We start from the raw sequence: 15,410 nt of genomic DNA on the forward strand, positions 1-15,410 counted from the left end.
GTACATGAATTAACTAAATCTTATTTATAACACACACAATTTTTAGAGCACCCAGTCCTGGAAGTAACACCAAATCTCCTCTTTACAGACAATGATGTTAAAGAAAAATTAATGAGTGTGAACAAGCTGCTTGTATTTAGCAAATGAGGCTCCAAAAGAACCCAAATACGAAAAAGGGAAAAAAAAAAAAGTTTTATTATGATAAATTTCACACTAGATTTTATGTCTCAGATTTCTGAGGCAGGACTGGAAGATAAACCCCTAATACCCATTTTGCTCCTGGACTCCAATCCAAAGTTGTTTGCACAACTACATAACTCATCAGCTGCTACACACAGAAGCCTCCTAATAATTGACTGTATTTACTCGGAAATGTAGGAATCACCGTTACTGTGAATCTGACAAAGCTTTACCTCCGTCTCTCAAGAGGTCCAGGTTATTTTAGTTATGGTCTGGGCTACAATGAAGGCTATAATATATATATTTTCTTGAAGAAGTTAGTTATTAGTACACTCAACAGAAAATAGGAAGTATAAATTCTGGAGTCTGGAACCCATATCCTACTGATGTCACTGAACTAGAAGGCCATGGAAAATTTGGACTAAATCAGATCTATCCTCTTTGTTAAAGCTGAATGGTGCACACCCAGGAATGAAATGGGCATTGGATGACATGTTTCCAGTCTTTGCTTCCACTATCTGCATTTTGTACTAGGCTGTTCCTGCTGAGACTAGAACTAGTCCCATTAAAGTAAGGGACCAAGTTTGGCCACTGCTTTTGAGTAGTTTTTCTGTCATAACAATATTCCGTCATGTGGAAATTTTTTTCTAGAGAGGCTCCAGACAGCTGGATAGTTTGTGTTTAGCTTCCACCTTACCAGTAAGTAACACAAACTAGGCTTTTCCTTCCTCCTTTGTATGTCACATATTCCTGAGAAACTACTGATGTTTATATAAAGGGATGGGATGCTGCTGCTGTAATTAATGTCTCTACTGACTGCCAAGTTACTGTCTCTAAAAGACAGAGACCAATAAATATTTAAAAGTGATTTAAAGTTTGTGCACATAGTACCTGCTTTGTGGAAATCTTCATTGCTGAAATAACAGTGGGTTCCTGGGGGGGGGGAAAAAAAAAAAGTGAAATTACAAAAATAAGCTCTAGAAACATAAAAATCCTGCTAGAATGTTATTTGACCATCCTAGAAATCCTGAAATTAAACTAAACACTCCTCAGTAATAGTGCTTCTTACTGTCTTTTTCAGCTGAATAGTGTCTAGTTACAAGTGAAATAGAATTGTAGGCACATCATTTTCCATTATTATTACAGTTTCATTCTGATTACTTTGTTACTAGTTTCACACCTTGACATTAATTTCTACACTTCATGTTAAAACTACATTTAAATAACCTCTCAGGTAATATGAAAATAATGACAATCAAAATACATAGATACTATATATTAAAGGTGATAGCACTGAAATCAGCAACACATTTTAACCACACCAAGGTGAAAAACTCATTCCTGCAAAATTTTATTCATAGGAAAAAGCCTTAACCCCAAGCATATTCATGTACAAAAAAGTTGCTCCTATTTGCAAAACACAGAACTAAAACTGTCAAGAGTTTTTTTGCACCCTGGAATAGCTATTATTTAATCAACCAAATGGGTCACTAGGAGAGTTATTGTTCTCCTAGCTAAGTCCACTTTTAGTTATGCTTATCTGTAGCACACAGGTGTCAAACCAATATCTGCTTTCTTACATGAGCAACTGTAGGAAATATTTAACAGAGTAAGTGTGTTTAGATCTGGTTAAGACTGTTACACGTTTCAGGCCCAGCTGCTTGAATGGATTTTAAACCTGCGAGTAAAAGTGGCATAATTTGATTATCAAGTGTGCAAGTCAATTCTGTATGAACTTTATTCCATCTAAAAATCTGCCATTGATCCCATTCATCATACTTTTGGTTATGTCCATTAATAAAGTCCTTATTAAGCTTTTACACTTGTGTAGCTTTCAACTTGCATATCCTGAGAGAATTTGATATGGGTCAGTGGATGTTAAGCATGTGGACTAGCCTTTACAAATGGGTTAACAGACCTTATATTAGAAAGCATCAATTAAGTTTAACATTCAAATGTAAATTGAACTCATTAGTTTGTTTGCTCAGCTGTTCAGAGAAATATTGCACAAATGGGGTTAAGAGAGGCATTTGTTATCAATGTAAGAGATATGGAACACTTACAGTTTCATGGAATTATAAACAAAAAACGGATTCAGCACATTAGTTTAAGAATCAAAATGCATTGTTTATGATGCAGGTAGACTCTTTAGTAACTAAAGAAAACTTACATTTGGTTAAGGTACATGTAAAATCTATTGCAAATTTCCTATTGAAAGATCCATATCTTACACCCAAAAGTTCTTCTTATTAAATGAAGTACATTAATGCCCTCTTTAAGGCTTAAACACATTCCAAAGGAGATAAATGAGCTTTCAAGTAAATCAGAACAACAAAATGCTTTTTGTGCAATGAATAAATACCCATGTAAAGTAAAATACCAGATTTGAATTTGCAATTAACCATTCTACTTTTGTAAAGCCTTTCTGAAACAAAACTTTCACTCCATTTATTTTCCTTCTTTCACTTTTATATTTCTCTGATCTCCTTTAGCTTCTACTTGATTTAGGGAAGAGACTCATACATTATCAAGAATTGCCAAATTACCCTGCATTAATGTAATGACTTTTGCGCGTATACAAAAGAAAAAAAGCTGGGAGTCACAAATTACTTGTCTCATTTTCTCCTTAGAGTTATTACTTTATTTTTCTGTTAAAAAAAAAAAAAAAAGAAAAAAACCCACCATATTTCTGCCATAAAAAAGCATGGGTTGCAGAAGCAGAGACACCCATTTTTCACTGGTATCTTGCACTCAGAACAGTGGTTTCTGTGCAAGATTGGTACCAATAAAGGCAAGATTGCCCATAAGAAAAAAAAAATATTGAAAATAATAATAAAAAGATATACAAGCTCTGTTTTGATACGTTGTGTCTGTTCAGAAACCAAAGCTAAAGGGCTGGCAACTGAGAACGATGAGGACATGGTGGCTGGACCCTTATGGCAAGTTTGGAGCACAGTCCTGTCAGCACAGCTGGAGTGAGATCATGCGACATGGGGCTCTGAGCACACCAGTATCAGCTTCACGCTCTCAGCTTAACCTCATGCTCCCAGCGAGGTATCAACCCCCGAAAGCCTGAAGCCTGTGAAATAGTACCATAAAACGGCACTGACAAAAAGAATAACGCAGGAATGTAAATGATTCGTTGTTGTGTACAAAACACGAGACATCCCTGGGTTCTGTCTGGAAAGTGTTTGAAAGGTTTACTCAGTCTCGACTTGCAGAAGAGCCTATAGGATGCCTTATTTCTTACGTGGCTCAGATGGGAAAACTGGGAGATTCATTTTCACAAAAAAGTACTAAAGATTAGGGGGTGTTTGTGGTGTCTTGTGTCAAACCATGAATACAAGACTCTAAAGTCACATTTGAAAACGTAAACACTTTCTTTGTTTCTCAGACTATTAGGTATAAAATCTGTGCAAATCACTGTTTTTCCTAAAGTATCTTCCTAGTTACATTATGCTGATAGTCTGAATAGTGTTGAGTTAGTGCAACTATAAAATCTGTGTATTGCATATCTCTGTGGGAGAAAACAGACAGGCATTATTCCCAGACTTGCATGGATACATATTTAACTACAGCATGTAATATCTTTAAGATTCAGATATACTCATTTGCTTTTTAAACTACAAAACAAGAGCCCAGGATGCCGTTTCTTTTATCAGTAACCTCCAACTAGCACTGAAAGTTTCAGGGTTTATTTTGACTAGTGTCTGGGTCTCTAAATGACAAGCTAATTAGAGGGGCATGCCCGGCTATACCTTGGCTAGACTGCAAGAAGTTTAGTTTGCAGCTGTCCACAGAGAAATCTACAACCTGACACTTGAAATTTAGCCGCACTTACCCGAAAGACTGTCATTTCTTCCAGCAAGACTTCCTCTAATTCATGCCAAGTCTCCTTAGGAATTGAAACCACTTTAAGAACTGTTCCAATATCTTGAAAAGGAAGAAAAAAACATCAGGTGCTTAAGATGCATACTTCAGTTTCAGAGCAGCCCAAGTTGATTGTAGTATGTAATTATTTCACATATAAAGATTGTGAAGCTACATATCTCTGAGCACTAGTCATTCAAAATATCAATTGCTATTTAAAATAACCTAGAAAAAAACTGAATATCAGTAGGACATTTCACTGAAGTCTTTCAATTATCAAAATACAACAAAGAAGATAAATACTATAGAGTTACTAAAGAATTAAAAGGGCTGAAATATTATTTACATGACAGTATAAAATGACAGAACTTTTGGTTATTAAATTGAGGAAGGATATGCACTAAATTTATGCAGGCATTTTTTATTGTCCATTTTGGATATGATGTTTGTCATTTTTAAAATGCAGTGAAGATGCTGTCAGAAGGCTCAGTATGGATATAAAAACATCTGGGCAACTGTTGTTAGACAGATGAAGCTGTTAGATCTCTTAAGTACAGACGATCTTCCCTGTGTCAAACAAAGTACCTAAGATGTATAAGCCCCTTAAGGCATCTATATTTCTCTGTGTGTTAGATACTGGTATTTGCTGAGGGGTAAAAAGCAATACAACTTGTATCTTCGGTTTAGAAATAGGTATGTGCCAGCATTTTAATACTATATCCATTTACATTCTTGGAGTTCTGTAATTAGCTTTGACATGAACAAGGCCAACACTTGAAATTCCAGAGCTACAGCCTTTGGTTTTATGAATATGGTTGAGACTTCAGAGCATCTCTGTTTTTCAGCTTCTGAATCTGTGATTTATTTGTTTCCATGCACAGAATTTTCAGGGAATGACAACTACAACAAAATAATCATTTCTAGGTTGGTACATATTACTGCAGATTCTCTGAAATGGAAACACTGTATGTGACTCTTCTTTTTAACCAGCCAAGTGTAGTGTCATGCAAATATATCACAGAAATAACAATTACATCCCTGAGGACTTTTCATGTTGCACATTCTATTGCAGTAATAGTTTAGGAAAATATAAGGCATTTAAAATGGATAAAATTCCCAAGATAACAGAACTATAAGGGTCAACATTCTGAAAATAAGAATTAAACATCAATGACACAGAACTAAAACATATTTCACACGTATATATGTTTTTGTATGTTAGTTGAAACTTCTGATTAAACAGATGACGACTCATCACTTCTCTATTGAAAATATGTGTAAAATTGAAACAAATAGATTGCACAAGTTGAAAATGTTTTTATAAGGCAACTAACTTAACAGCCATTGATTTCATGGGAAAATTCTGGTACTTCAACTTCTTTACATGAATTTTGGTTAAAATATTCTAGAATTCCTAGAATATCCTGTAGAACTGAGATTTTATTTTTTCCATCTGCTCCCATTTAAGCAGATGTTGGTTTCTATGTACACTTTTTTTGAAGTTTAGAAAGAAGTTATTTTATTCCACAAAATACATACATTACTGTTTTCTTTAATTAGTCACAACTTCATAGATTCTTTTTTAAAAACAACACCCAATTCTTTCTTAAAACAATGACAACAACAAAGCCAAGCAGAACTTTTTATTTAGGAAGCTACATGCACAAATTAAGCTTGTAAAGTATAATAAATAAGTTGTTTTGGAAGTGGTTTTCATAATGGTTACTGCTACTAATTGAACATTTTTAATTCAAGAAATATTGAGAACAATGCAGAACAAATGCAAGATAAACTCTGAAACAAGAAGAAAATCCACATTTCTACAATAGAGTAATTCAGAGCAACAGATAATTGATGTTAGTTATGTTTGTGATTTAATGGATGGGTTCATTTCCTTCATTATTCTGATAATTTGATGACTGTGGTTTTGAGGAAAAAAAACACCTGTATGGGTAAAAGAAAAAAAAGAGAATTCTGATCTAATAAATACAAGAGTGTTGCAATGTGTCGTGACTGTATCCTTTGTTGGATTGTGACTGTCCTCAGTCACAATCCCTCAAATGGCATATTCTAGAAATAAAAGGGAATTTTTTATAAAGTAGCACACGGGAAACTGTGGAGCCTGAGTGGGCACTGAGTAGACATGAGTTCCCTACATAATGTTGTTTTAAAAAAAAAGGTCTGACTTTTAAGTGGATCCTGCCACAATTACAGTTGTTTGATGCTCAAGAAAGCCTCTAAGGTCAAAGATACATGGTGTTAATCACTATGGCGACTCTGGCCAGGCCACAGGTACCAAAGTGGGGCTTTATCTGAGTTCTAGATCAAGTTTTACAGAGTCGTATTTCAAACAATTTCACACAAATGGAATCAGGCTTCTTCTTTAGGATCAATAGGCTCTGCTCTGTGAGATAAGATTACTGTTATTAATTTGCTTTACTGACAGATGTACCTTGACTGTGCCAAATGATCCCAAACATCAGACACTCAGGATATGCATTAAGTGCTTATCTTAAATCCTGTTTTTTTCTGATATAATTTCAAGCACACTGATATGATTTTATTTCCATTGTGAAACAGACTGGTACAATCACAGTGGGAAAGAAACTGCTTGGCTAAAGATTTCACCCACAGGAAAGGAAAATGTGACCACACTGGATGTCTATTAATTATACTGTGTTCAATTATCATCAGTTATTCAAGGAAAAGGAAAAACAAAACAAAACAAAACCAAACCACTACTATTTCTTCAATGCACTGAAGTTCAGAAGCCTGTGGGAATTGCTGCAATGGAAATGGGAAAATACAGAGAAATGCATCTAATCTGATGGGACAGACCCTCATAGAAATATCCAGTCATATCCCAGAGAGCTTAATTCTGACTTTATCATAGGTTTAGTTATCAAGTGGGAAACTGGACTGTGACTAGAGTCCTTAATCTGCTCCCCAGTTCGTTCTTTGCTTGGGGAAGATGCAGTAGATGCTGATTGTGTATCTGTTTCTGGTTCCTTTGGCTTTGACCGGTCAGCTCAGTGCAGCTTTCTGGCAGAAGGCAGGCAGGGCCTCAGTTCTGCCTCTTTTCCTTTCCCCTTGCACGAAAGATGCCCTGTCCTCATTCAGAAAACCAAAATAAGAATAGTGAGCTCAGAGGAGCACCTTCTGTGCCCCAACTCCAAGCACAGGTGTTATATAGCGCCTGTTCTTGTCCCATGAGGGTATAACCTCCTGCTGGAAAAAAGAACAGTTCCTACAGACAAAAGTAATATTTCCAGAAAAAAAAAAAAATAACACTGCACTTATGAAGCTGTGTTTTTGGTGCTAAAATCTCTTGGCAAGTGCAAGTAATAACTTTTCAATATTTTTCTTACAGTTCTTGGGCACAAATATCAGCAATGTTGGATGAGATCCAAAGCACTTACCACACGCTTGAATATTAGTGGATTAGCGAATTGAATGCCTAAATTCTCAACTCAAAAGTAAGAGTTAGATATCACTGAGGCTCTTTTAGAAGGAGACCTTGCCTGACTAATTTAGATAAGAGCCACTATATGTAATGATAACCATCTAAAAGCTACAGCTCAGGTTTAAGCAAGTCTTCCTGTACTGTCTGAAAACAGGCAGGGACTTCTGCATAACTATTCATCTTATTCTAATAGAAGTCTTGAAGAAAGTACAATGAATCTCTCTCTGGGAGTACTTATCTCACTCCCTTACAGAAACTGAGGCATCATTCTTAGACTGAATGCCAGACTTTGGTGAGATAAATGCCACCTCTTGTGCTCAAGATGTAGACATAAATCAGCTCCTTATGTTTCTTCAGCATCATACTCTGGATGGAGAAGAGCTTGTTCCTTCACATTTCAGCCAAGGGGAGTATTGCCATTATTTTTTTTTTTTTTATGGCTAAATCAGGTCATAGAATATTTGTTGAAAGGCACAAATCACTGCCAATTGTAGATGGCACTGAAGTCTGTAATGTGTGATGGAAAATGTATGTGTTGTGTAAAATCATATGAAACTAATTTTCGATGTTTTATGCAAGAACATATTGTAGCACTGGTATCTAATAACTCAGTTCACAGCTTTAAAGAGCTGGAACACTTTCTGCAGAGCTGCATTTCCTGCAGTAAATGTTCTGGGTTGCTACGCATGTACTGTGTTTGGTACACAAAGCTTCATCAGCTCTGTTTATTCATAATATATTTCAGGCATCAACATGAAAGAGATCTCATGAAACACTGCAGGTTTGGGGAAGAGTGGCTGGAAAGCTGCCTGGAGGAAAAGGATCTGGGGGTGTAGGTTGACAACCAGCTGAATATGAGCCAGGAGTGTGCCAAGGTGGCTAAAAAGGCCAAGAGCATCCTGACTTGTTTCAGAAACACTGTGGCCAGCAGGACCAGGGCACTGATCATTCCCCTGTACTTGGCACTGGTGAGGCTGCACCTGGAACCCTGTCCTTGGTTTTGGGCCCCTCACTGCAAGAAAGACATTGAAGTGCTGGAGAGAGTTTAGGGAAGAGCAATGAAACTGCTGAAGGATCTGGAGCAGAAGTCTTATGAGGAGCAGCTGAGGGAAGTCGGACTGTTTAACCTGGAGAAAAGGAGGCTGAGGGGAGACCTTCTTATTCCCTGCAACTACCTGAAAGGAGGTTGTAGCATGGAGGGTGTTGGTCTCTTCTCCCAAGTAGCAATTATTAGGACAAGAGGAAACAGCCTCAAGTTGCACCAGGGGAGGTTTAGATTGGTTATTAGGAAAAAGTTCTTCATGGAAAGGGTTGTCTGGCATTTGAACAGGCTGCCCAGGGAAGTGGTTGAGTCACCATTCCTGGAGGTGTTTAAAAGACGTGTAGATGTGGTGCTCAGGCACATGGTTTAGTGATGGACTTGGCGGTGCTAGGTAACAGTTGGACTTGTTGATCTTAAAGGCCTTTTGCAGCCTATGACTCCATGATTTATGGCTTTGGAAACCTGACCCAGGTCTAGAGCACCAGAACTGCACTTAAAGCAAGTAAAAAATTGGACTGTTACAAGACACACAGCCAGATAGATGTTTTTTGGCCCAAAGCTGAAAAGAAACAGTGGGGTTGTGTTTTGATGTGTTTTGACTTAATGATGCTGATGTCTAATTACTAGCAATTATGTTCAATAGAAGTTTAAAATACTTTTATTCAACATACCTGAAACACCAGCCAACTAATGGAATATCTTCAAAGGTGAAGAAGCAAATCCACCAACTGCATCAGCATAGCTCTTAAGCCACTGAACCTAGGCAAATGCATATTACCTAATTTCTGCCTACTGTTATTTCTCATTATTATCTTTTATTTAAAAAAAAAAAAATAAAAAAAAAAGTCTTTTCTTAATGTCTATTTCCACTTTTAGAAAATGCCCAAGCTGTATGATTCTGTGAATGCTTTGGAAAAAGAGATCACATTTGTATTCAAATACCATTTCTTCTTAAAACACTTTGCATGTGTCAGATATTTTCATCTTAAGTAAAATGATGCACTATTCTGGCAAAAGAGCTGGACATCTTAAGGCAATACTTGAAATATTTGAAAGGCACACAAAACATTTCCCATACCTGGATACTTGCCTCATTCATGTTAAATGCTTCTTATGCTACACTTCAAAATGGGTACCTCAAAACTTGCATTTTAATACTAGATTATGTTTAATAAGGCAAGATATTTCTAATAAAATCCCCTAATAACAGTAGTTGAAAAGAGAGTGGTTTGGTCTTAATCCAGTTGGCAAAACTCCTAAAGAATTAAGCTATGCAGGCCACAGCCTGAACCTGTAACAGTGTCTGTATGTAACAAAGACCTCCCCACACACAGTTTTGAGTCTTGCCCCAACTTTTCACAGGTGTACACAGGAACATAAATCAGTGTTCTGTCTTCTGGAGTATAAAATTTTATCTGATCTATGTCTCCATAATGCCTGAAGGAGCATACAGAGTAGATTCGAGACTTCTCACCTGTGCCAATGAACATCACATCGTATTGGCCATCTTCTGCATCTACCCGATCTACTACTATCTGTGTGAACTGGTAATCCACATCTGTTTTGATCATGATTGGACGGTTGTTGATTGGGAATACCGGGTTGTACATGGCTGGATGACTTCTTGCAAATGTTATAACTTCATCAGGAAGGTCTTTGGTGGAATCAAAGCCTCCAAATGTTTTACTGGGACACTGGAAATAAAATTTAAAAAAAAAAAAAAGTTTTACATTTTATTGTTAATCCCTTGTAACATATTCAAAATCCATTACATTACAATCATCCCAACTACTGCACTCTATAATGAAATATGACAGTAGATCTAAGTGTTTCATGACAGCAAAAGTTAATTCTGTCACTAAAAGTCTCTATTTAAAAAAAAAATCTATTTAAATCAATGTGAATGATCCTCATACATAATTTTTCTTACTATTATGCTGTGCAAAAGGATTTCTAATCATTTACTCATCAGCATTAATCTTTACTTGGGAAAAGGAAGAAATCTTGAATTATCTAAACTCATTCAATGTGAGACAAGCAATTTCAATATTTAGTTATGTAAAGAACAGAAAATTAATTAATTATGGCACCATCTTAGTTTCAACGTACTGTCCTCAGAAGTTGACTGGAAATCAGTTCTTCTCTGGGAAATAAATCCTTTAATGCTGGGACAATTCCCAGTTCTACTGACTTTTCAAACTCCTGCTTGTCTCAACAAGCCTATGTCATCCATGTAGTCCTGATAACATGGATCCTGTTACACTAAATCAAATCAAATGACTCATGTCCTAAATGTATCTCTTCTCTCTTCATTGATTCTAAAGAAAGCCTCGTGTGAGCGTTGCTTCTCATACTGTCAATGTCAACAGTTAGGTGAGACGACTCTCGCTAAGGAACTGAAATAAGCCCTCACTGTTGTGCACGGTAATGGAACGGTTGATGCTCCCTCAGGCTTTAGCTCATCCCCATGAGGTACCACAGTAGGGAGTCCCTTGGTCCACTTGTACAGCCATAGTGGGTAAGACATTTTTGCCTCTAATCTGTGAGAAGCAGAGAATTCTCTGCTTACGTTTTCCCAATGTGAGCAAATGTAGAGGCCGAGGAGGGAAGGAGCAGAAAGACTATGGCTTCAGTATTCACAAAAAATATTCACCATTTTCACCCACCTCGTGTCCCCATGGGGAGACATGAGAACTGTGGGATATCACCACCATTTGCCCTCATCTGTTTTGTAGAACTGGTAAGCATTTTATGAACAACTAGAGATTACTTTAAAGTAAGCATTAGTAGCACACTAGTAATGTTGAACTGATGAATAAAATGAACCACAATGGAATTAAATCACCAGTCCAAACTTGGCAAAGAACTTGCTGTTGGCAACTCCTAATCTATTCAGAGATAGTTATTTAAGACATATAAAACTCTGAAGCCCTGTTGACAATTATGATTGCAGCATTTGAATCTGTAATATAAACAGCTGGTGTTAAAATGCCCTAGATAATTTACCCTTTCTATCCGCGTGTAGAGTATCTTCCAATTAAATTAAAAACCTAGAGGACAACATCTTGTTAACCAAGAATCCAGACGTTGCAGGATGCTCAGCAAAACAAATCAATTGTCTTTGCTATCACCTTGATCCAAATTATTAATAATTCATCAGAAATGAAATTAAAAAATCAATATTGTCAAAAAGAGTAGTTGTTATACTCAGCAAAGAGACACTTTCAGCACGGATATATAAAGTGTAAATTGTCTCTTTTTGGCAAATTTGTTAGTAAGCAAATTCCTACACTCTGTTCCATTATATGGTATGGAAGGGAGGAAGGGAGGAAGGGAAGGACGACATTTAACTAATGCACATGGAGCAGACTAAGCAGAAAGCAAGTTAGTTATCTACTTCATTGTGTCAACATTTTTTAGTTGTTTTTTGTTTGTTTGTTCACTTGTTTTTTGCTCACTTGTACAGAAGTATTACAATGTTAAAATCAGACAGAATTTTTATAATCATTGACTAAACCATGTCTCAAAAATTGTGTTTAAAATTCAAAACTTCAATTTTAAGTTTGCTTTACATCTCTATTAATATTCTAACTAGAGTTCAGTACTAATTACTTAGAATAAATAGATAATGATTAATTAGATAATATATGTAAAGTTCTTTAAGTATAAAAATCAGTACCCAAGAACTAAGTGGTATTACTTGCAGCTGGGCAAACACTGGAAAAAAAACTATTCATTTCAATTTTAAGTAAATTAATTTCAGCTGTGTTTCAATTACTTGAATATTTACTTTCTGGCTCATTTTCTAAAACAGCATTGTACTCACAGCAATGTTGACCAAGTTATATTTTATGCAGAAAAATCATAAAACTAGAATTACTGTCATAATTCTGTATGCTTAAATGAGACTCCCAATTCTGAGAGACAGATTACTGCTTGGATCCCTAATTTATGAGAATAAGCAACTGACAGTAACTTTGTGTCTTTACATCTGAAGTCTAAAGTGCTTTACCTGGACTAGTCTGTGGCTCACATTCATCCCACCCCACTTTGGGAAACTGAGACGAAATAAAACTCTTTTTGCTATAACTCCCTCCCTTGTCAATGGAGTGAAATGGTCACCATCAGTAGATGACATTTAGCCCATCCATAGTCCAAATTGCTTGCAGAGGAATCTCAACCTACATAAAATCCGAGTTGTCCTGATGAGGAATGTCCTGTCATGTTTACTTATGTTGTGGTCAGAAAACCAGGATACATAACAAAGACATTTTTCTTGATGCTAATGATAGGCCTCCTTTTGATTTGAGGGGGTCTGGGTCAAGCTAATGGGCAAGGTGTTTCGTGAGAACTCATGTTTATACACCTGATTAATTCCACTGATATCAAGGAAATAGAAAGTTTTCAAGTGCCAAAAGATAGGCATGAATACAAATGTCCTGAAAAAGTTTGAAGAAATTAGCTTCATCTTGAATTCAAACAGAGTTAAAGAACTCTAGCAAACTCTTGATAAAATATCCACTTGTAATTGCTGGTGCCCAGTGCACTATGTCACGGGTTTTGATCAGTCAGGAGGAGGCAACTAAGGTTTATCCTAACTGGCGTATTAGGGAATCCAACAGAATAAATCAATAGCTACATCTCAGTAGGAACAAAAAGTTCTTTGGTCGTAACTGAAGACAAACTCCTGGTACCATGAAGCAAAGAAACCTTGAGCTCTGTTAGCTGAGTTCACAGAAAGTCAGACATGAATTCAGGCTGAGATGCCTCATTCAAGGTGAGGTATAGACAAAAAACCTCCTCTACAAAAAGTTGTTAAAAGGTTAAAAACAAACAAACAAACAAACAAATCTAGAGATCTTAAAGGAAAAATCCTGGCAACTGCTTTGTTAAATGTGAAGCTGCTGTAGAATTGTTTACAAACTTTTCTGACTTTTCAAAATAACCATTTCCTTTTTCTTTACTCCTACTGGGCAAGTCACCAGATGCTCAAGATGTTTACTGGCACCTCACCTATTAAATTTCTCCAATAATTCAGCACTGTCTAACTGCAGTGAGATCTGGGATTGGATCACTGTAAGAAGGTCAGGTTTTGTTTCTCCCTTCCCTTTCTGCATTTCTTGGAAAAGGAAGCCACAAGTCTGACATCTAAAGAAACTTCAAACACCTTTCTTCTTTATTCTCAACAAGTCTTCAAAGCCATTGAAAATACTTCCAGTTTTATCACTTTAGAAACAAAAAGTTTCTTTTCAGCCAGAAATGTCTCTCATTTTCAATTCAGTTTTATCGTACCAATACAATAGAATAATTTAAAAAGTAAGACAAAAAAAAAAATTAAAAAAAGTTGAAGTGGTAGACACCAGGTTTAAAGTCACTGGCAGGGGGCTGGGAGAAATCAATGGGCTCAGTCACTTTAACATCACTTACACTGGCATGGCCTCTTGCACTACATGATGTGATTTCAGCGCTATGTGGAATGGTATAATTTGGGATCACATTTGCCCTCAGGCAAGAAAAATATTTACAATGAAATATGAACATCTTTGCACTTTCTTTGTGAATCTTAGTATATATTATAGTGAAACTGTAAGGGTAAAACCCATTCTGAAAGCGTAGCCTCCCCCCCAAAAAAAAAAAAAAGAATCCATATATATATATAAAATCGAACTGTGTTTCCCTATTTGGGAAAAGATTGGGTGTGTTTGGTTACTTAGTTACTGGATTCAGGTCCCTGCATTTCTGTTTGTCCTTAGGGTTTTGATCCAGTTATTCTTCTCCTATACGGACCTCAGTTCAAGACTCTCAGACAAGTCTTCCTGCCCCACAGGCTACAGGGAAGGAAGAGCTCTGTTGCCAGTCTCTAGGGCAAATATTTGAGCTGTGAATTCAGAATCTCAAAAGAGCTGTGTCTGATCTCTGCTCAGAAATGAATGTAGCAGACCCACTGTGCAGAAGTTCGTTCTTTATCTCGGTCTATTTCTGTGATAGAAAAATGTAACATTCTCTTTGTCTGTAGTTTTACGTAATATCTATAATTTGGTTTTGCTTAGAAAGGTTAATCAATACTGGAATCAAAGAGGAATATAAATAAACAAAATAATGAACACCAACTTACTACTGTCAGACTGAAAAGAAGATGACATTAACTATACAAGAAATAACGAAAATACTTACTCATTCACATTTTCCACGAAGTAAACAATATATGTAAAACAATACAACTTCAAAAAACCTCTGACATATCAGCATTAACTATAGTAATTAAAAAAGAAAAAAGGTTCAGTGTCAAATGAGAAACAAACCCTCTCCTATGATTCAGAGCTTGTATTTTAACTCTGGAAAAAATCAGGAATCCCTTTAGCTGTAATAGTGAGGGAGTGAGGAGTGCTGAGGAATCTGGCTGTCAGGGAGCCACTGTTTTCTTTTACTTAGGAAGTCATTTTCATTAAGCTGAGGATATATATTGTCTAACTGTTGGAGAGCGGTTGAAAGATCAGGTTTGAAAGAGTAATTTCAAAACATACCATGCACAAGTAGAAAATCTGATGACTAAAAAAAAAAAAGGAACAAAGCTATTCCTGGTTTATTTTGTGACTTACTTTTAAATAATATTATAGACAGATATATTATTTACATTTATATGTTTATGATTATGTGTATACATATATACATATATATGTAACCTTCGGTAATGATATTTCAGATCTTAAATGGACCAAGCTGATTTTTACTAAAGACACATCCCAATGTACAAAATTAATACTGTTTTCATAAATGTTTCATCCTAGACTGCTAGTAATTTCAGAGGCAGCTAAATATTTCTAGAATGTGATGACATCAGTTGGGTGTTCTAAA

At 36.2% G+C, this 15,410-nt stretch overlaps 1 protein-coding gene across 5 annotated transcripts in view; it reads right to left on the reverse strand.

Annotated features, from left to right (window-relative positions):
• SEMA3A (semaphorin 3A) overlaps nt 1-15,410 on the reverse strand; it is a 521,794-nt gene that overhangs the window by 20,263 nt on the left and 486,121 nt on the right. For all 5 annotated transcript variants that reach the window (XM_071803502.1, XM_071803499.1, XM_071803501.1 and 2 more), the window contains 3 exons: nt 10,030-10,249; nt 4,022-4,113; nt 1,072-1,113 (listed from right to left, as the gene is read on the reverse strand). In XM_071803502.1, the coding sequence (XP_071659603.1) occupies nt 1,072-1,113; nt 4,022-4,113; nt 10,030-10,249 (354 nt within the window). The remainder of the gene's footprint in view (nt 1-1,071; nt 1,114-4,021; nt 4,114-10,029; nt 10,250-15,410) is intronic.

This window comes from Patagioenas fasciata, chromosome 1 (genome assembly GCF_037038585.1).
Source record: "Patagioenas fasciata isolate bPatFas1 chromosome 1, bPatFas1.hap1, whole genome shotgun sequence".
Taxonomy (NCBI): Eukaryota; Metazoa; Chordata; class Aves; order Columbiformes; family Columbidae; genus Patagioenas; species Patagioenas fasciata.